The sequence below is a fragment of the Carcharhinus amblyrhynchos genome, chromosome 23 (assembly GCF_965287045.1).
Source record: "Carcharhinus amblyrhynchos chromosome 23, sCarAmb.v2.hapA, whole genome shotgun sequence".
Classification (NCBI taxonomy): Eukaryota; Metazoa; Chordata; class Chondrichthyes; order Carcharhiniformes; family Carcharhinidae; genus Carcharhinus; species Carcharhinus amblyrhynchos.
Window position 1 is genome coordinate 27,890,333 of NC_137346.1, and position 14,461 is coordinate 27,904,793.

General features: G+C 40.0%; 1 protein-coding gene across 1 annotated transcript; it reads right to left on the reverse strand.

Annotated features, from left to right (window-relative positions):
* LOC145357527 (TATA box-binding protein-associated factor RNA polymerase I subunit D-like) lies at positions 1–13,732 on the reverse strand. The gene is made up of 6 exons (XM_080210960.1): positions 13,572–13,732; positions 9,771–10,326; positions 7,235–7,619; positions 4,839–5,011; positions 3,336–3,393; positions 1–1,699 (listed from the first exon to the last, which is right to left on the reverse strand). The coding sequence occupies exons 2-6, from the start codon at positions 10,067–10,069 to the stop codon at positions 1,466–1,468; spliced, it is 1,149 nt and encodes a 382-aa protein (XP_080067086.1). The 5' UTR covers positions 10,070–10,326; positions 13,572–13,732; the 3' UTR covers positions 1–1,465.
* Between the last annotated feature and the right edge of the window lie 729 nt (positions 13,733–14,461).

The following is a 14,461-nucleotide window of genomic DNA, read 5'->3' on the forward strand; positions in this document are numbered from 1 at the left end:
TAACAAAAAAAGGCTTTATTGGTGTCAGCAAAAAGAAAACATGTAGTAACTGTCAATTGTGACATTTTGCATTGAGACATGTGACATCTTAATAACATTCTGACACTGCAATAGATGTGGCATATTGTAAACAGAACAAACCCAAGCTAAAATGTTGAGTTTTGTCCTGTATTGAAAAGTAAGCTAAAATAAGAAAAATATTCAGGTGGAGTTTTCAGAATTGAAGTATTTCCACTCCAATCTTCAAAACCATTCAATAAATTATATCTCCAGTAGAAAAGAATGGCCTCAACTAAAATATATTTATGATGCTAACACCAAAAACCAGATAAAAACCTCCAAGTTCAAATTAATCACAAATCTATTAATCGTCAGACTAATCGTGGTGCTTCTTCATAACTTTAAAAAGAATAAAAATCAGCGCCACTCAAGTTCAAATGCTGTGTGTCAGTAACAAAAATTCTGCTATTCTATCACTGTCCATCACAATGCCAGCAAAAAACTGCACCAACTCTAATCCAATCTCTCATTTTCAATGCCAGTTTTCAATTCAATTTCTTCCAAAATAAATCTGTTTGAAATGATTGGTGTTCAAATACTAAATAAAGGTCAATGCTAAATAATTAAATGCCATGATCAGTAGATCGCCATCATAAATATTTCATGTTTACTCTTTGAGAGATTTTTAGGATGTAGCTTTGGGTGCTATCTCGCTGTCAAACCACTAATCTGCGCCGAACATTGAGTATTTGTTACATCGAGTACAAGAATATTCTTAATCTTGTACCAGGTCCCTCCTACAGCATGGTACTTTTATACTTTAGTTGCACAACATGCTTATCACTATGTTCCCAACAATAGCATGTCCTCGAGATGAATGCAAAAGTACTTTTTCCTGACAGTCTAGCCTATTAGATGCTATTGATCTCAATTATGAGCATGTGCACACTGCAATGAAAAGCCATCACTAACCAGTGCCTTCATGACATACATTCATTAAATTCTTCAGTGCTGCAGATAATCTGTTCATTCTTAAATAATAGCTTATGATGGTTAGCCAATTAAATAATCATTCCCATAAGCATTTATTCATTTTCTTTTTCAATATTGACAACGAGTTTATATCATTGTTAACCGGTTCCATTGGGTCATCTTGCTCCGAGGAAACACTTCTTGCAGAGATACTGTTACAAAAGGACTTAGTACATTGATCCATTTATCATTCTGTTTTGAATTCTTTTCTTCCTGTGGTGATATACCTTCTCCATTCTGTCCTATTCTTTTTGAATGTTTACTGGTCTTGGGATTCTTCAGTAAAAAGGAAGCCTTTGTTCTCTCATTTTCTAGTTCATTGGATGGCTCACAAGTACTTTGTCGACTTGCTGATTTAACCAGTGGGGTCTCTGGTGTAACCTGTTCTGACAGTTGTTCTGCCACAATGCATCTAGTTTTGTGCTCGAAATGTTTAAATAGCAGAAGATTTTGCATTGCCTGGGTCTTCCAGTTGAATTGTTCCTCGTTTATTTTTCACATTGTCTATAGTTTTAGCATTAGTTATACGCTTGCCTTTATCTTTGTGACTGGAGTTCTTTTTGGCACTAGTTATACCCTTGCCTTTATATGTGCGACTAGAGTTCTTTTTCCGCAGGCGTTTTTTCTTTTTCTCAAACTTATTTTCCATAACAAAACAGCTGTTATCCTACAAATAAAACAAACATTTATGAACAAAATAGCTGTTTACCTATATGGCTTCAATACTGTTTATAAACATTAGCCGCGAGCTGTTGGTCAGGCAAAAGGCAGATCGAGGATGGTATAGGATTGACAACAATATCATAGCAGTGGATCAGGAATCAGAACAAGCTAAGGAGATTTGAATCCATTTCAAAGCTTCATGATAATCAAATCTCAATGCACCAAAAATTACCACAAAGTTATGTGTATGTTATAGGTACATTTCAATGATTTTTATTTATCCAATATTAAATGTTAGCATCTTCTGAATATTCCGTGAAATGAAATCCAAAGTTTCTCTAATTCAAAATTCTCGAGTAGAATTTTGGAATCTGTGATAGGCTGCCAATGAAAAAGTGCAGTAAAATCTGATCCAACATTTTGAATAAGAATTATAAACTTTTCATTCAATTGGGCAAAATAAATCTTTGGTTAAATTTTAGTTGTAAGCTCAGTTATGCATCTATTGATTGGTATATTCTGTAGATGATAATCTGTCAGGAATTTCTTATTGCTCAAGTTTTGAGAAATATAATTTTGGTTCTGGTTTAAGGCAATGATTTAGGAAGCTTTGTGTGAGGCAGCCTCTTGCACACTCCCAGGGAAGACTTGGAAATAATTATACACCCCTTGAGACTCTTTGGTCAAGAATGAGCTCCATATACACTGTACACAGCAGTATAAATAAATATGCTAGTAAGCCAACCAGAGTACGGGAAGAAAAACTGTGGCAAGATGTAGAATTCAAGACATATCCAGTCCAGACAGCTTTATGACCAGGTGGACTTTGCCTTGAAAATATGATTTGCGGTGCTATTTTTTCACACTAGGTAATTTTCACTGCTCCAGTATTTAGTGTTAGAACAGACTTCCAAATCAAAGGCATTTCAATATCAATTCATTTTACTGTTCTCTGCCATTTGCTCCCTGTCACTCAGTATGAAATGGAAAATTGTCACAAAGCTGGCTAGAGGTAATGCCATGGCAAGATTTAAAGACAAGGATGAGAATTTTTAAAGTCTTATGAGTTAATGGAATGAGAGCCAGTGCTGGTCAGTGAGGAAAGGGTTGATGGGTGAACAGGAAGTGAGCAGCAGAGTTTGGAATAAACTGATGGAAGTGTTTAATCAAAAATCAACATCGAAAGGAATAGAGTGAAGCAAAAAAAATGTTGACAAGTCCAAAGATTAAATGCAGGACAGTTCTTCAAAAACAAAATGGTTTTAGCTGGCTTGTTTTGGGCCAAAGTGCAAGGATAATCGTGTAGAACATTCACAGAGTATATTTTCTGAAATATTCACTCTTGGAGGTTTACAAATGCCAATACACAAGTGTATCTGTTTGATACCTTCCATCTTGAGGTAATCATTTAAATAAATGTTCTTCAGTAAATTTGAGTGTTCTTTGGAAGGTGGGCAATAAACCAAATTACATACAAGCACACTTGTGAACCAATGTACTTCATTCATAAATCTAGCAGGTGCCTTTTCAGATTAGGCTCTGTTATTTCTCTATTTAATTTAGAAATACAAAGTACCTACCATTCACTATTAAACATAATACTATAAAGACTATGTTTCCAATATAAAAAATTCAGTTACCACAATTTTCACATCAAACGTGTCTTCATTGTCACAGTCTTCAATGCAGGTTTCATCACTATAACATTACAAAAATTACTGACAAATTTGTTTATATGAAAATACATTAAATGACAGAATAACTTAAAAATGTCCCTTTAATTTTAAGCACTGCTACTTATTTGACAGGCAGGAACAACAGCATATTACTTTAAAAAGTTAGCTTGAAATGAAAATCTTGAGACAAACTGGGGCAGTGGCATAATTCTGTATTCTCTCCAAGTAAACCGGGCTTGATAACCTGAAAAGGGACGCAATTCTTTTTTCTATAATGTGGAAGTGCCAGCATTAGACTGTGGTAAGCACAGTAAGAAGTCTCACAACTCCAAGTTAAAGTCCAACAGGTTTATTTGGAATCAAGAGCTTTTGCAGCGCTGCTCCTTCACCAGGAGAGATTCTTCCTGCTCAGAAAGGACAGCAGGACTAGAGGGCACAGCCTCAAGATAAGGGGAGGGGCAGTTTAGAACGGAGTTGAGGAGGAACTTCTTCACTCATAGGGTGATGAATCTCTGGAATTCTCTGCCCGTTGAAGTGGTGGAGGCTACCTCGCTAAATATATTGAAGTCACGGGTAGATAGGTTTTTGGTAGGCAAGGGAATTAAGGGTTATGGGGAGAAAGCGGGAAAGTGGAACTGAGCCACTTCAGATCAGCCATGATCTTATTGAATGGCGGGGCAGGCTCGAAGGGCTAGATGGCCTACTCCTGCTCCTACTTCTTATGTTCTACACAGTGATCTCCGCGCAAGGCGTGCTGTTTGTACGGTCGAATGAGTCACTGCAAGGTCAAACTCACGGAGGGGTGGAAAATTTCTGCTTCACCACGAGGGCAAACAGAACCACCCAAACCAAAGCAACCGGGAGCAAGAAGCTTTCATCTGAGACCCAAACTGACTGTGGATTTGGGTGAAAATAGGAACAGAGAGTGTTGGGAAAATCCCACAAGTCTGACAGGGAAAAGGATACAAAAGTCTGAGGTCATGTACCAACTGACTCAAGAACAGCTTCTTTCCTGCTACCATCAGACTTTTGAATGGACCTACCTTGCATTAAATTGATCTTTCTCAACACTCTAGCTCTGACTGTAACATACATTCTGAACTCTCTGCTTTCCTTCTGATTGATAAGGGAATTTTCTGATTGATAAGGGAATTAAGGGTTCTGGGGAGAAAGCGGGTAAGTGGAACTGATCCACTTCAGATCAGCCATGATCTAACTAAATGGTGGGGCAGGCTCGAAGGGCTAGATGGCCTACTCCTGCTCCTATTTCTTATGTTCTTAGGTGAGCACTCAACCTGTATGCTCAATTCATTCAGAGAAGCAACTGAACTAGAACCTGAACATAATTAAGTCAGGCCAAAGAACCTCTTCTGATCTGCTGGCATTATGGCAGCCTTAACACAGCATATAAACACTCACAAGCAGTAAAAGTAGGTGAGATTTTACATGTTAAAAGTACAGGCCTACCTGCTTTCTGGTATGGGTGAAATTGGTCTTTTCTCATCCAAGTATTTGTGTGGTCTTACAGGACGGTCGTCCCTCTCTGGACAGCCCATGTTTATTTTTCTTAAGGACTCTGAGAGTACCTTTTGACACTTTAACTCCTTCATGTAAGTAAATAATCCACACAAAACTGCTTGCTATAAATGAAGAAAATTTCAACATTAAAACATTTTCAAAAATATTCTCCAAATACCAGGAGTCCTTTGTTATTTTACATGCTTTGAAATTACATTGTGATTTAATAATACTCATATACGTATCAACAATTGCCAGTGAAATTTTATTGTTCATTAGTTAACAAAGAACAGATAATTATTTTAGCTTGTTTCTTTTAAAATAAATAAACAAAAGCATTTTGTACGAATGCATGAACTTGTGAAAAGCTTAGGGCAGATAGGTTGAACTGACAGTTCATATACACACAAACGAGGCATTCATGGCGGCATTAAATGATATTTGAGCAGAAACAATGTACTAGGGGGGTGGGTACTGAAAATAGGCAGGAGGATGGCATGAAATCATAATGTTTATTAGGAGAACCAGTGGAGACACGACAGGCCCAATGGCCTCCTTCTGCACCTTGATAGTTCTGTGATAAATCAGAACATAGGTTTTGGAGGGTTACGGAGGCAGGGTGACACAAAATGATGGAGCAATTTCTGAACAATGAGATCAGTGAATTTTGAAATCAGTGCACTGAAAGATGGAAAGCCTGAGTGGGGTAAGTGAGCAGACTGGATGTAGGCAAACACACATATGTATGATGAGAGTGAGGTGGATAAGGGCGAGGAGTGGAGGGATGGGGAGATGAGCAGGTGGGGGACAGGGGAGATGAGAGGAGCGGGGGGGCAGGGGAGGGGTGAGGAGCAGGAGGGCCACATTAATCTTTAATTTGGCTGACATTAACTGGACCTGCTGATGAAATGAAAATTTGTTGTAGTAATGTGTAAAAAGTGTCAAACAATCAATGGCTGTCTGACCCCTATTATCCTCTGAAGAAAGTAGCTCATTAGCAACTCCCTCAGCAAAAATAACATTGAGTGCTTTACGAAATGTTGGTATTCCCTAAAGTCAGACCTTATTTTGATTGGTGCTATTTTATTACTTTCCCTCCATTAAGTATCCCTATATTGTATGCAATTAAATTACTAACTGTGTCCCCACTTCTGCCTACAGAATGATTGGAAACTTATTCTTTCTCTGTTAATGCTTCTACCAAATATCTTGTTCAACAATTTTGACACCTGAAGATTACAATATAGAATTCTTGTTGTATCAATCAGCAACTATAATCTTATATGTCTCATCTTTGATGAATGGCCCTGTAATCAATTTGTAATTCCCTCCCTGATGAACTCAATACATTCTACACCCTTTTGAACAAGAGGTCCGCGAGAGCACACCCTCCACCCTGGAAGCCTCGGATGAAACTATATCTGAAGTCATCTTTACAGATGTCAGAGCTTTCTCGAAGGTCAACCCATAGAAAGTGATGGGCCTGGATGGGGTACCCGGACGAGCACTCAGACTCTGGGCAGACTAGCTAGCGGGGGTATTTGCAGACATTTTCAACCTCCCTTTATAATAATCTGAGGTTGTTATCTGCTTCAAGAAGACGACCATCATCCCAGTATCAAAGAAAAGTGAAGCAGGGTGCCTTAATGACTATCGTCCGGTGGCTCTGACATCCATCATTACGAAGTGCTTCGAAAGGCTAATCAAGGCACAAATCAATTCCAGTCTCCCGCACTGCCTAGATTCACTACAGTTCGTTTACCGTCATAACAGGTCCACAGCAGACGCCATTTCCCTGGCCTGCACTCAACCCTGCAGCAGCTGGATAACAAAGACGCCTATGTCAGACTCCTATTTTTTGTCTACAACTCAGCCTTCAACACCATTATTCTTATGAGACTCATCTCCAAACTCCATGGCCTGGGCCTCAGCTCCTCCGTCTGCAACCAGATCCTGAAATTCCTAACTCACAGGCCACAATCAGTAAAGATAGGCAACAACATCTCATTCACGCTCAATTTGAGTGTGTGCAGGGGGATTGAAAGTCAACTTTATCACTCTTTTTCTAAGCATTCACCAGAGCTAACTTGCAACCTTTGAAAACCCCTTTATCACGAAGGACTTGCTCATGCAAAAAAAAATCAAGCCAATAATACACTTCTGATTAGCTTGCAATGGAGTTTTACAACAAAATGTACCCCAGTAAACATAAAAAGTTTAAATAAACAAATAAAAGGTCGTGAAAGCTGTTGTGAATCTACAGTGTGAAAAATATTTATGGAGAAAATATTCGATAGGATATATGACAACAACCATTATTACATAACATACTCTGGACAATTCACCTCATATTTTAAAATCATTTTGAATGGCAAATGCTTCTTTCCATATTCCTTGTGCACAAATGGAAACTGCAGACCTCGATCTCTCAATCGCTTCAATCTCTCTGTTGCAGTTAGGGAAGATCGAGGTCTTCCCTTTGGACGTCCAGTTTTCTTGTAGACGGAATTGATTTTGGATCTCTTCCGTCGTCGTCGTCTTCTTCTTACTCCACAAACCTGCATGAAATTTGGATGACCAAGGGCTCCATCTGAATCAGAAGAGCTCTCAGTAACTTCTGCAATTTGATTTCTGATGGCTGATGTGGTTGGTAATTGTCTTTTTGACTTTCTTACTGGTGTGGATGGGCGCTGTGTTTCAAATAAACTGCCCAGCGAATCTGAGCTATCCCTGGAATGAAATAAAATCAACAAACAATGAACAAAGAACTACATCACTGTGATGGACTAAGTCCTCACACTGAACATGTAATATACACTCACTGTTATTTCTAAATTTTGAAACTGGACCTTGGCTAGACAAGAATCTTGGTTTAGCCTTATGGCCCTTCCCTTCACTATGAGTGCAGGGGATTGGCACATCAAGTACCCTGTTTCTTTTGATGTAGTTGTTTAGTTCAGACCTCAGCTGAGTGAGTGAAACCATTCTGTCACAAGGACAAGAAATAAGAACAAATGGTAACAATTCCCAATGACTTAAAAACTGAAGCAATATGCAAGTCCCCCCTTTTTGGATAGTATATTAACATCCCCAATCATCCAGTCCTCCACCAGATTTTGGACAATGTCTACTGACTTAAGCACTAACTGAAAAGTATTAGCTAAAAAATACCACAGAACAAGTTATCCCTTTGCAAGCCAACTCCACCTATAGAAATTTTGTAGGTTGAAAGAAATCCCTTAAAAACTACATAGATAAATGTCCTAAAATGCTAATTATCCATAATCCACCTCAAGACTGAGATAATCTTGGGCTCTAGAGTACATTAACAAACACTTTATATGCTGGAATAATTTGAGTGCTCATATACTGTAAACTCCAATGAATAATGCAGACCTTTTTATTCTGATTTGAAATGAATTCAGCCTGGATTCCATTCTCTCCCAATTAGACACTTTTATTATTTTAACTTCGGGAAAAGGTGATGGAGCACAATTTTGATTCTGCTCTCATTCTAATGAAAGCACAATCGATAGTCGTTGGCTCAGTCTAGTTTGTGTTGAATGCAAATATCTTGCAGATTTAATAAGCAACTGTAATAACTGGAAACCTATTGTTCCCTCAATTAATAGTTCTGAAGAATTAGCAGATTACATTGTTTCAATGACTAGGCAAAACTGAGTGGGACTGAGTTTATCTTCGCCAGCTATCGGTAATAGTTGGAAGGAAAGGACATGATTCCTCACCCAATCCTTGGTCATTCTCCAATGATTCCCAATGGAATATTTTCATGTATGTGGAATTTAGGCCAACAATAGAGCAAGCTTAACTATGAAACATGTCTGTATTTAATAATGGTAAGCCGAGGCAGATGATGGTAATTGCCGACATACAAAATGCAATAACTTCAAGACATGGGAGAGAAAATTTGAAGATGAAAAGCTTTCTTTCCTTTAAACTTTCAATGACCCCAGAGCCTCAAATCCTCACTATCAAAGCAGACATTGATAATCCAACCACATAACTCCAGTCTGGTGTTTTGAGAGGACAGTGTGTTTTGTGTATCCTACAGAAATAGGGTATCCTAATCCATGTGATCAAGGGATTTAGAAATCCATGTATACAAATCACTCTCGCAAATGGCTGTGGATGCGGGGTCAATTGATATTTGGGATTGAGAGCAAAAGATTTTTTAGTAGGAAAACAGAATTTCCATTTACATATTGTCTGAGTGCTTTCAATTGAGTACTTTTGAAATGTAGTCACTTGTAGTATGTGAAAAGCAAGAGTAGGTAACAGGAATTGAGGTCCTGATTAGCCATGATCTAATTGAATACTGCAATGGTCTACTTCGTTGGATTTTTAAGCTCTATAGTCAACCCCAATACCCACCATTATAAGTTCGGGGTCTGTTTAACTCCATATTGTGCTTGCAAAAGGAGGTCTTGTGGCACTTCGCTTTGTGTCCCTATTTCCACGCCAGAAGTTCTGGGTTCAAGTCCCACTGAGAGTGTGGTCAAACAGGTTGATTATCAGCCTGCAGATTCTTGCAATGCACAGGATGGCAGACAGTAAGAGAGGGAGAGTATGGTCATCCATACTACAGAAGGCAACGGCAAACCACTGCAGCACTTTGCCAAGCATTATCATGGATCAACCCAATGGACATTCCATTGTTGCCAATGTCCTCTTCGGGCATGGTATCTGACGGAGGATTGTGCTTTATGATCCTTCAGCTGGACCAACATTGGGGAAGAACTATAATTACATGTGGCCTTTAACCATGTATGCTTACAAAATATTAACAATAAAAAAAAATTACATAATTGCTCACTAGTTAACAATGAAAAGTTGCATTTTTATAAGTACCCAGTGACTTACTGCTCTGCTAACTCTACTGCATTCCTTCCATTCTGGCTAGAACGAGCAAATGAAGTGGGGTGCACAGGTTGATAACTCAACACATCCAACTGAGATTTATTTTGAACAGTACCAGGAACATGATCTCCTTCTGAGCTGTGTATGGAGATGGCCGAGTCCACTTGCTCAGTAACGTTTTGCACTGTTTTCCTGCTAGTGCCCTGCAGCAACTGCTCAATCTCATCCTCTTCGTCTGAAAATAACAAAATGCTACTTTCACTCTCGCCCTTTGAGCCCATCGTGTTCATTTCATCTTCCATTTCCTTTTGCGGTTTTCTTCAGCCTTGCTGTGCAAATCTGATCCAAGACAGTCAGATCATTCTAATCTTAAAAAGGCAACTCGTATAAAGGGATCCTAATAACATTGTGTAATGGGGAAAATGTAGATGTCTACATTCCATTGCACAGTGGGAGGTAGACAAGGTCAATATTCTTGCAGATTGAATTGCTCATTGCTCATTTGATGAAATGATTCAGCAGTTTTGCAGTTGCACACTCCTTCCCTGTTGAGCTGAGGCTGATAATATAAAGAAAAATACATTTCAATTATTGCTGGTACAAACCTGTATTTAATGTGAAACTGCAAGTTTGAAATCAATGATTTTTCTGCCAACCGCTCACGCATTCCAATCTATTTTCTCACCCCAATACATAGTTATCTTTACAGCATTTTTAATAGTTTGGTCTAGCAACTTACAGCTGGTTCAGTGCTTAGATAGAGTGAATAAATCAGTGTGGATCTTGTAATCCTCAATTACTGCTCAGATGGAACTAGAGGGTTGAAATAGCACTGCTAACAACCTCTATTTAAAAATAATGACAGGATGCAATATAGCAACAAGCAAGAGAGTTAATGCCTGTAATCTCCCTCTTTTATAGGAGTGTGTTACATACAAAGGTGCAGATGTCAGAATACTGAGGGGATTGCAGCACTACATGTCTGATCATGCTATAATCTATTATACTTGTAATGATGGCATATTTATGGAAATTGGCTAACATTTCATTAAATGCTGCAGAGTAATGTCATTTTGCCTTGTGTAATTGGGCCCAACAATAATCCAAATGTAAACAGTGGACATCAAATGCTTGATTTATAACTCCAAAGAAGGAAGCACATTGTAAACAGGTGAAGCTTTGTTTCACAAGTTAGTCAAAAAGTAGTAAACATTTCTTAAAACAAAATGTTTGTCATGTGAACGATTGAGACCTGATAGTTATGGGTGGCACAGTGGTTAGAACTTCTGCCTTACTGTGCCAGGGACCTGTGTTTGATCCCAGCCTCAGGTTGCTGTCTGTTTGGAGTTTGCATGTTCTCCCCGTAACTGAATGGGTTTCCTCCCACAGTCCAAAGATGTGCAGGTTAGGTTGATTGGCCATGCTAAATTAAGCCTTACTGTCAGGGGGATCAGCAGGGTAAATATGTGGGGTTACGGGAATAGGGTCTGGTGCAGGCTTGATGGGTTGAATGGTCTCTTTCTGCACTGTCGTGAGGTGATTTTACTAACATGTGAAGTGATTTAAAGTTCCAACAATTCACTTCAAGCAACACTAGCTTTACATTGAGGGCATTCTCTCTTTCTAGATATTACCACAATCACCACACAGCTTGGAGTTTTACAACAAATTTTTAGTACAAATTAAATCCCTATTTCACTCTATGACAAGAAGAAAGGAGCAGTTTCCCTATTTTTTGTTTACCACTCTACATATGAGACAGGAGACCTGGCCAAATGTGGGCAGCATGGTGGCTAGCACTGCTACCTCACAGTAACAGGAACTAGGGTTCGAGTCTCGGCTTGGGTCACCGTCTGTGTGGAGTCTGCATGTTCTCCCTGTGTCTGGATGGGTTTTCTTAGATGCTCCAGCTTCCTCGCACTGTCTGAAAGATGTGCTGGTTAGGTGCATTGGCCATGCTAAATTCTCCCTCAGTGCACCCAAACAGGCACTGGGGTGTGACGACTAGAGGATTTTCACAGTAACTTCATTGCAGTGTTAGTGTACGCCTAATTGTGACACTATTCTTCACATCCTTTTTGACCATGGGTGAGGTTCCAGAGGATTGGAGAATAGCCAATGTTGCTCCCTTGTTTAAGAAAGGAAGCAGGGATAATCCAGGAAATTATAGACCGGTGAGCCTGACATCAGCGGTGGTGAAGCTTTTGGAGGAAATACTGGGGGACAGGATATATGCACATTTGGAAGAAAATGGACTAGTTAGTGATAGGCTGCATGGTTTGATTGAGTTTTTTGAAGAGGTGACAAAGATAATTGAAGGGAAGGGCTGTGGATGTAGTTTATTTGGACTTTAATAAGGCATTTGACAAGGTCCCACACGGCAGACTGATACAAAAACTAAAATCACATGGGTTTCAGAGTGGGCTGGCTAGATGAATACAGAACTGGCTTGGTTATAGAAAAAAGAGTAGCAGCAGAAGTGTGTTTTTCAGAATTGAGATCTGTAGCTAGTGGTGTCCGCAGAGATCAGTGCTGGGACCTCTGTTGTTTGTGATATATATATATATAAAAGTGACCTGGAGGAAAGTCTGGGGGTTCTGATGAGTAAGTTTACAGATGGCACAGAGATTGATGGAGTTGTTGATAGTGCCAAGAACTGTCTGAGGATACAATAGGATATAGATAGATTGGAGACTTGGGCACAGAAATGGAGTTTAATCTGGACAAATGTGAGATGATCCATTTTGGAGGATCAAGTTTAGGTGTGAATTATACTGTAAATGGCAGAATCCTTAGGAACATTAATATACAGAAGGATCTGGCCATGCAGACCACAGTATCCTTAAAGTGGCAACACAGGTGGCCAAGGTGATTGAGAAAACATACAGCATGCTTGCCTTCATCAGCTGGGGCATTGAGTCTAAGAGTTGGGAAGTTATATTGTCGCTATATAAAACCTTGGTTACGCTGCAGTTGGGGTATTGCATACAGCTGTGGCCACCACACTACCAGAAGGACATAGAAGCTTTAGAGGGTGTAAAGAAGGTTCACCAGGCCTGACCTCAAGGATGTTAGCTATGATGAGAGGTTGAATAAACTGGGATTGTTTTCACAGGAAAGATGGAGGCTGAGGGAAGACCTGATAGAGGTCTACAAAATTACAAGGGATAAGTTACAAGGGGGGCACAGGCTTGGGTGGGGGTGGGGGGTAGTTTAAGGGAGATGTGCGAGGCAAGTTTTTCCACACAGAGTGGTAGGTGCCTGGGATTCGTTGCCAGAGGATGGGGCGGAAGTAAGGCACGTTAGCAATATTTAAGACGCATCAGGATGGGTACGTGAATAGAGGGGGAACATGAAAAGGGAGGGAACAGAGGGATACAGTCCGAGTAAGGAGAGTTTTTTAAAAATAGTTTAGTTAAAGCATCGTGATCAGCACAGGAGGGCCAAAGGGTCTGTCTTTGTCCCTAATTCATGACAGGATGGCTCGATATAAGCTTAAGGCTAAATTATAGATTTTAAAAAAGCATGTTATTTTTGGGAGTAGTTGTTGCAGCAGCAGCATTGAGAGTCACTGTGTCTCCAGCTCAGTGTGCTTACAGTTCAGTGCAGTGTGCAGAGACTGAGTGAGCGGCTGTTGCTCACAGACTACTGCTGCTGCCCTCCATCTCCCACAGACAGTTGCTGCTTCCACTGCTTCCCCCCCGCACTCTCTCCTATCATTTTACTCTCTCTCTCTCTCCCTCTCTTCCCCCCACCCCCCGCCAAAGTCCCGCTCCCGCTCCTCAACTCCAACCTTCTCCTCACCTGCGGCTCCGGCCCCTCCGAGGAAATGCACGATCGAAACCTTACCCGACGGTTCACAATCCTCCCAACACAGCCTCCTGTCAACTCCTTGCTGATGTGGTTCAGCGTCCATTGGGCCAACTCTACTTCGTTGCATTACACCAACGAGCACAAGTAATAATGAAAAAGTAAGTTATTAAGATTCAATGCAGTTTAGTCAAGGGAAATAGCCTCCATTGCAAATGTTCCTCTGTTTGAAATGTTCCCACAATTATTTTTTTTTGACACACAAGCTTTCACTCAATTAGAAAATTTGTCAGAAACTTGAAAATTTAATTTCTTCACCGATGTGCCCTGTTTCTCGCCCTTGTGCTGCCCTGTAATCAAGGCTTGGGATATATCTTCGAATGGTTCTCGGTAAATTTTGCTCTCGGATGTGTTGCTTTGCCGAGGCCCCATTTGACACACGTCAAAGATCTCATGGAAGTATTTCAAAGAGGTGGAAGGGTGTTCTCTCTTCACTCTGGTGTCTCGGCTAATATCCATGCCCCCACCCCAAACAGATTCTCTGCCCATTAACTTCATTGCTCTTTCTGGAAGCTTGCTGTGAGCAAATTGGTTGCCACATTTATGACACTACACTGATTTCACTTCAAAAGGTCCGTAATTGGCAATTAATTGTTTTTGCTTCCTTAACGTATTAAGTACAATGCCTTTGCCTCCCTTCTTTGTCAATTGAGAAACAAGTAAATCAAACTTCTATAACATATGCACTTATGTCGCTGGTATAGCCAATGAATACCGACTACTTTGATATAGTACCTTCCTCCTTCTCATAGAATCCCTGCAGTGCAGAAGGAGGCCATTCAGCACCGACAACAATCCCACCCAGGTCCCATTCCCATAACCCC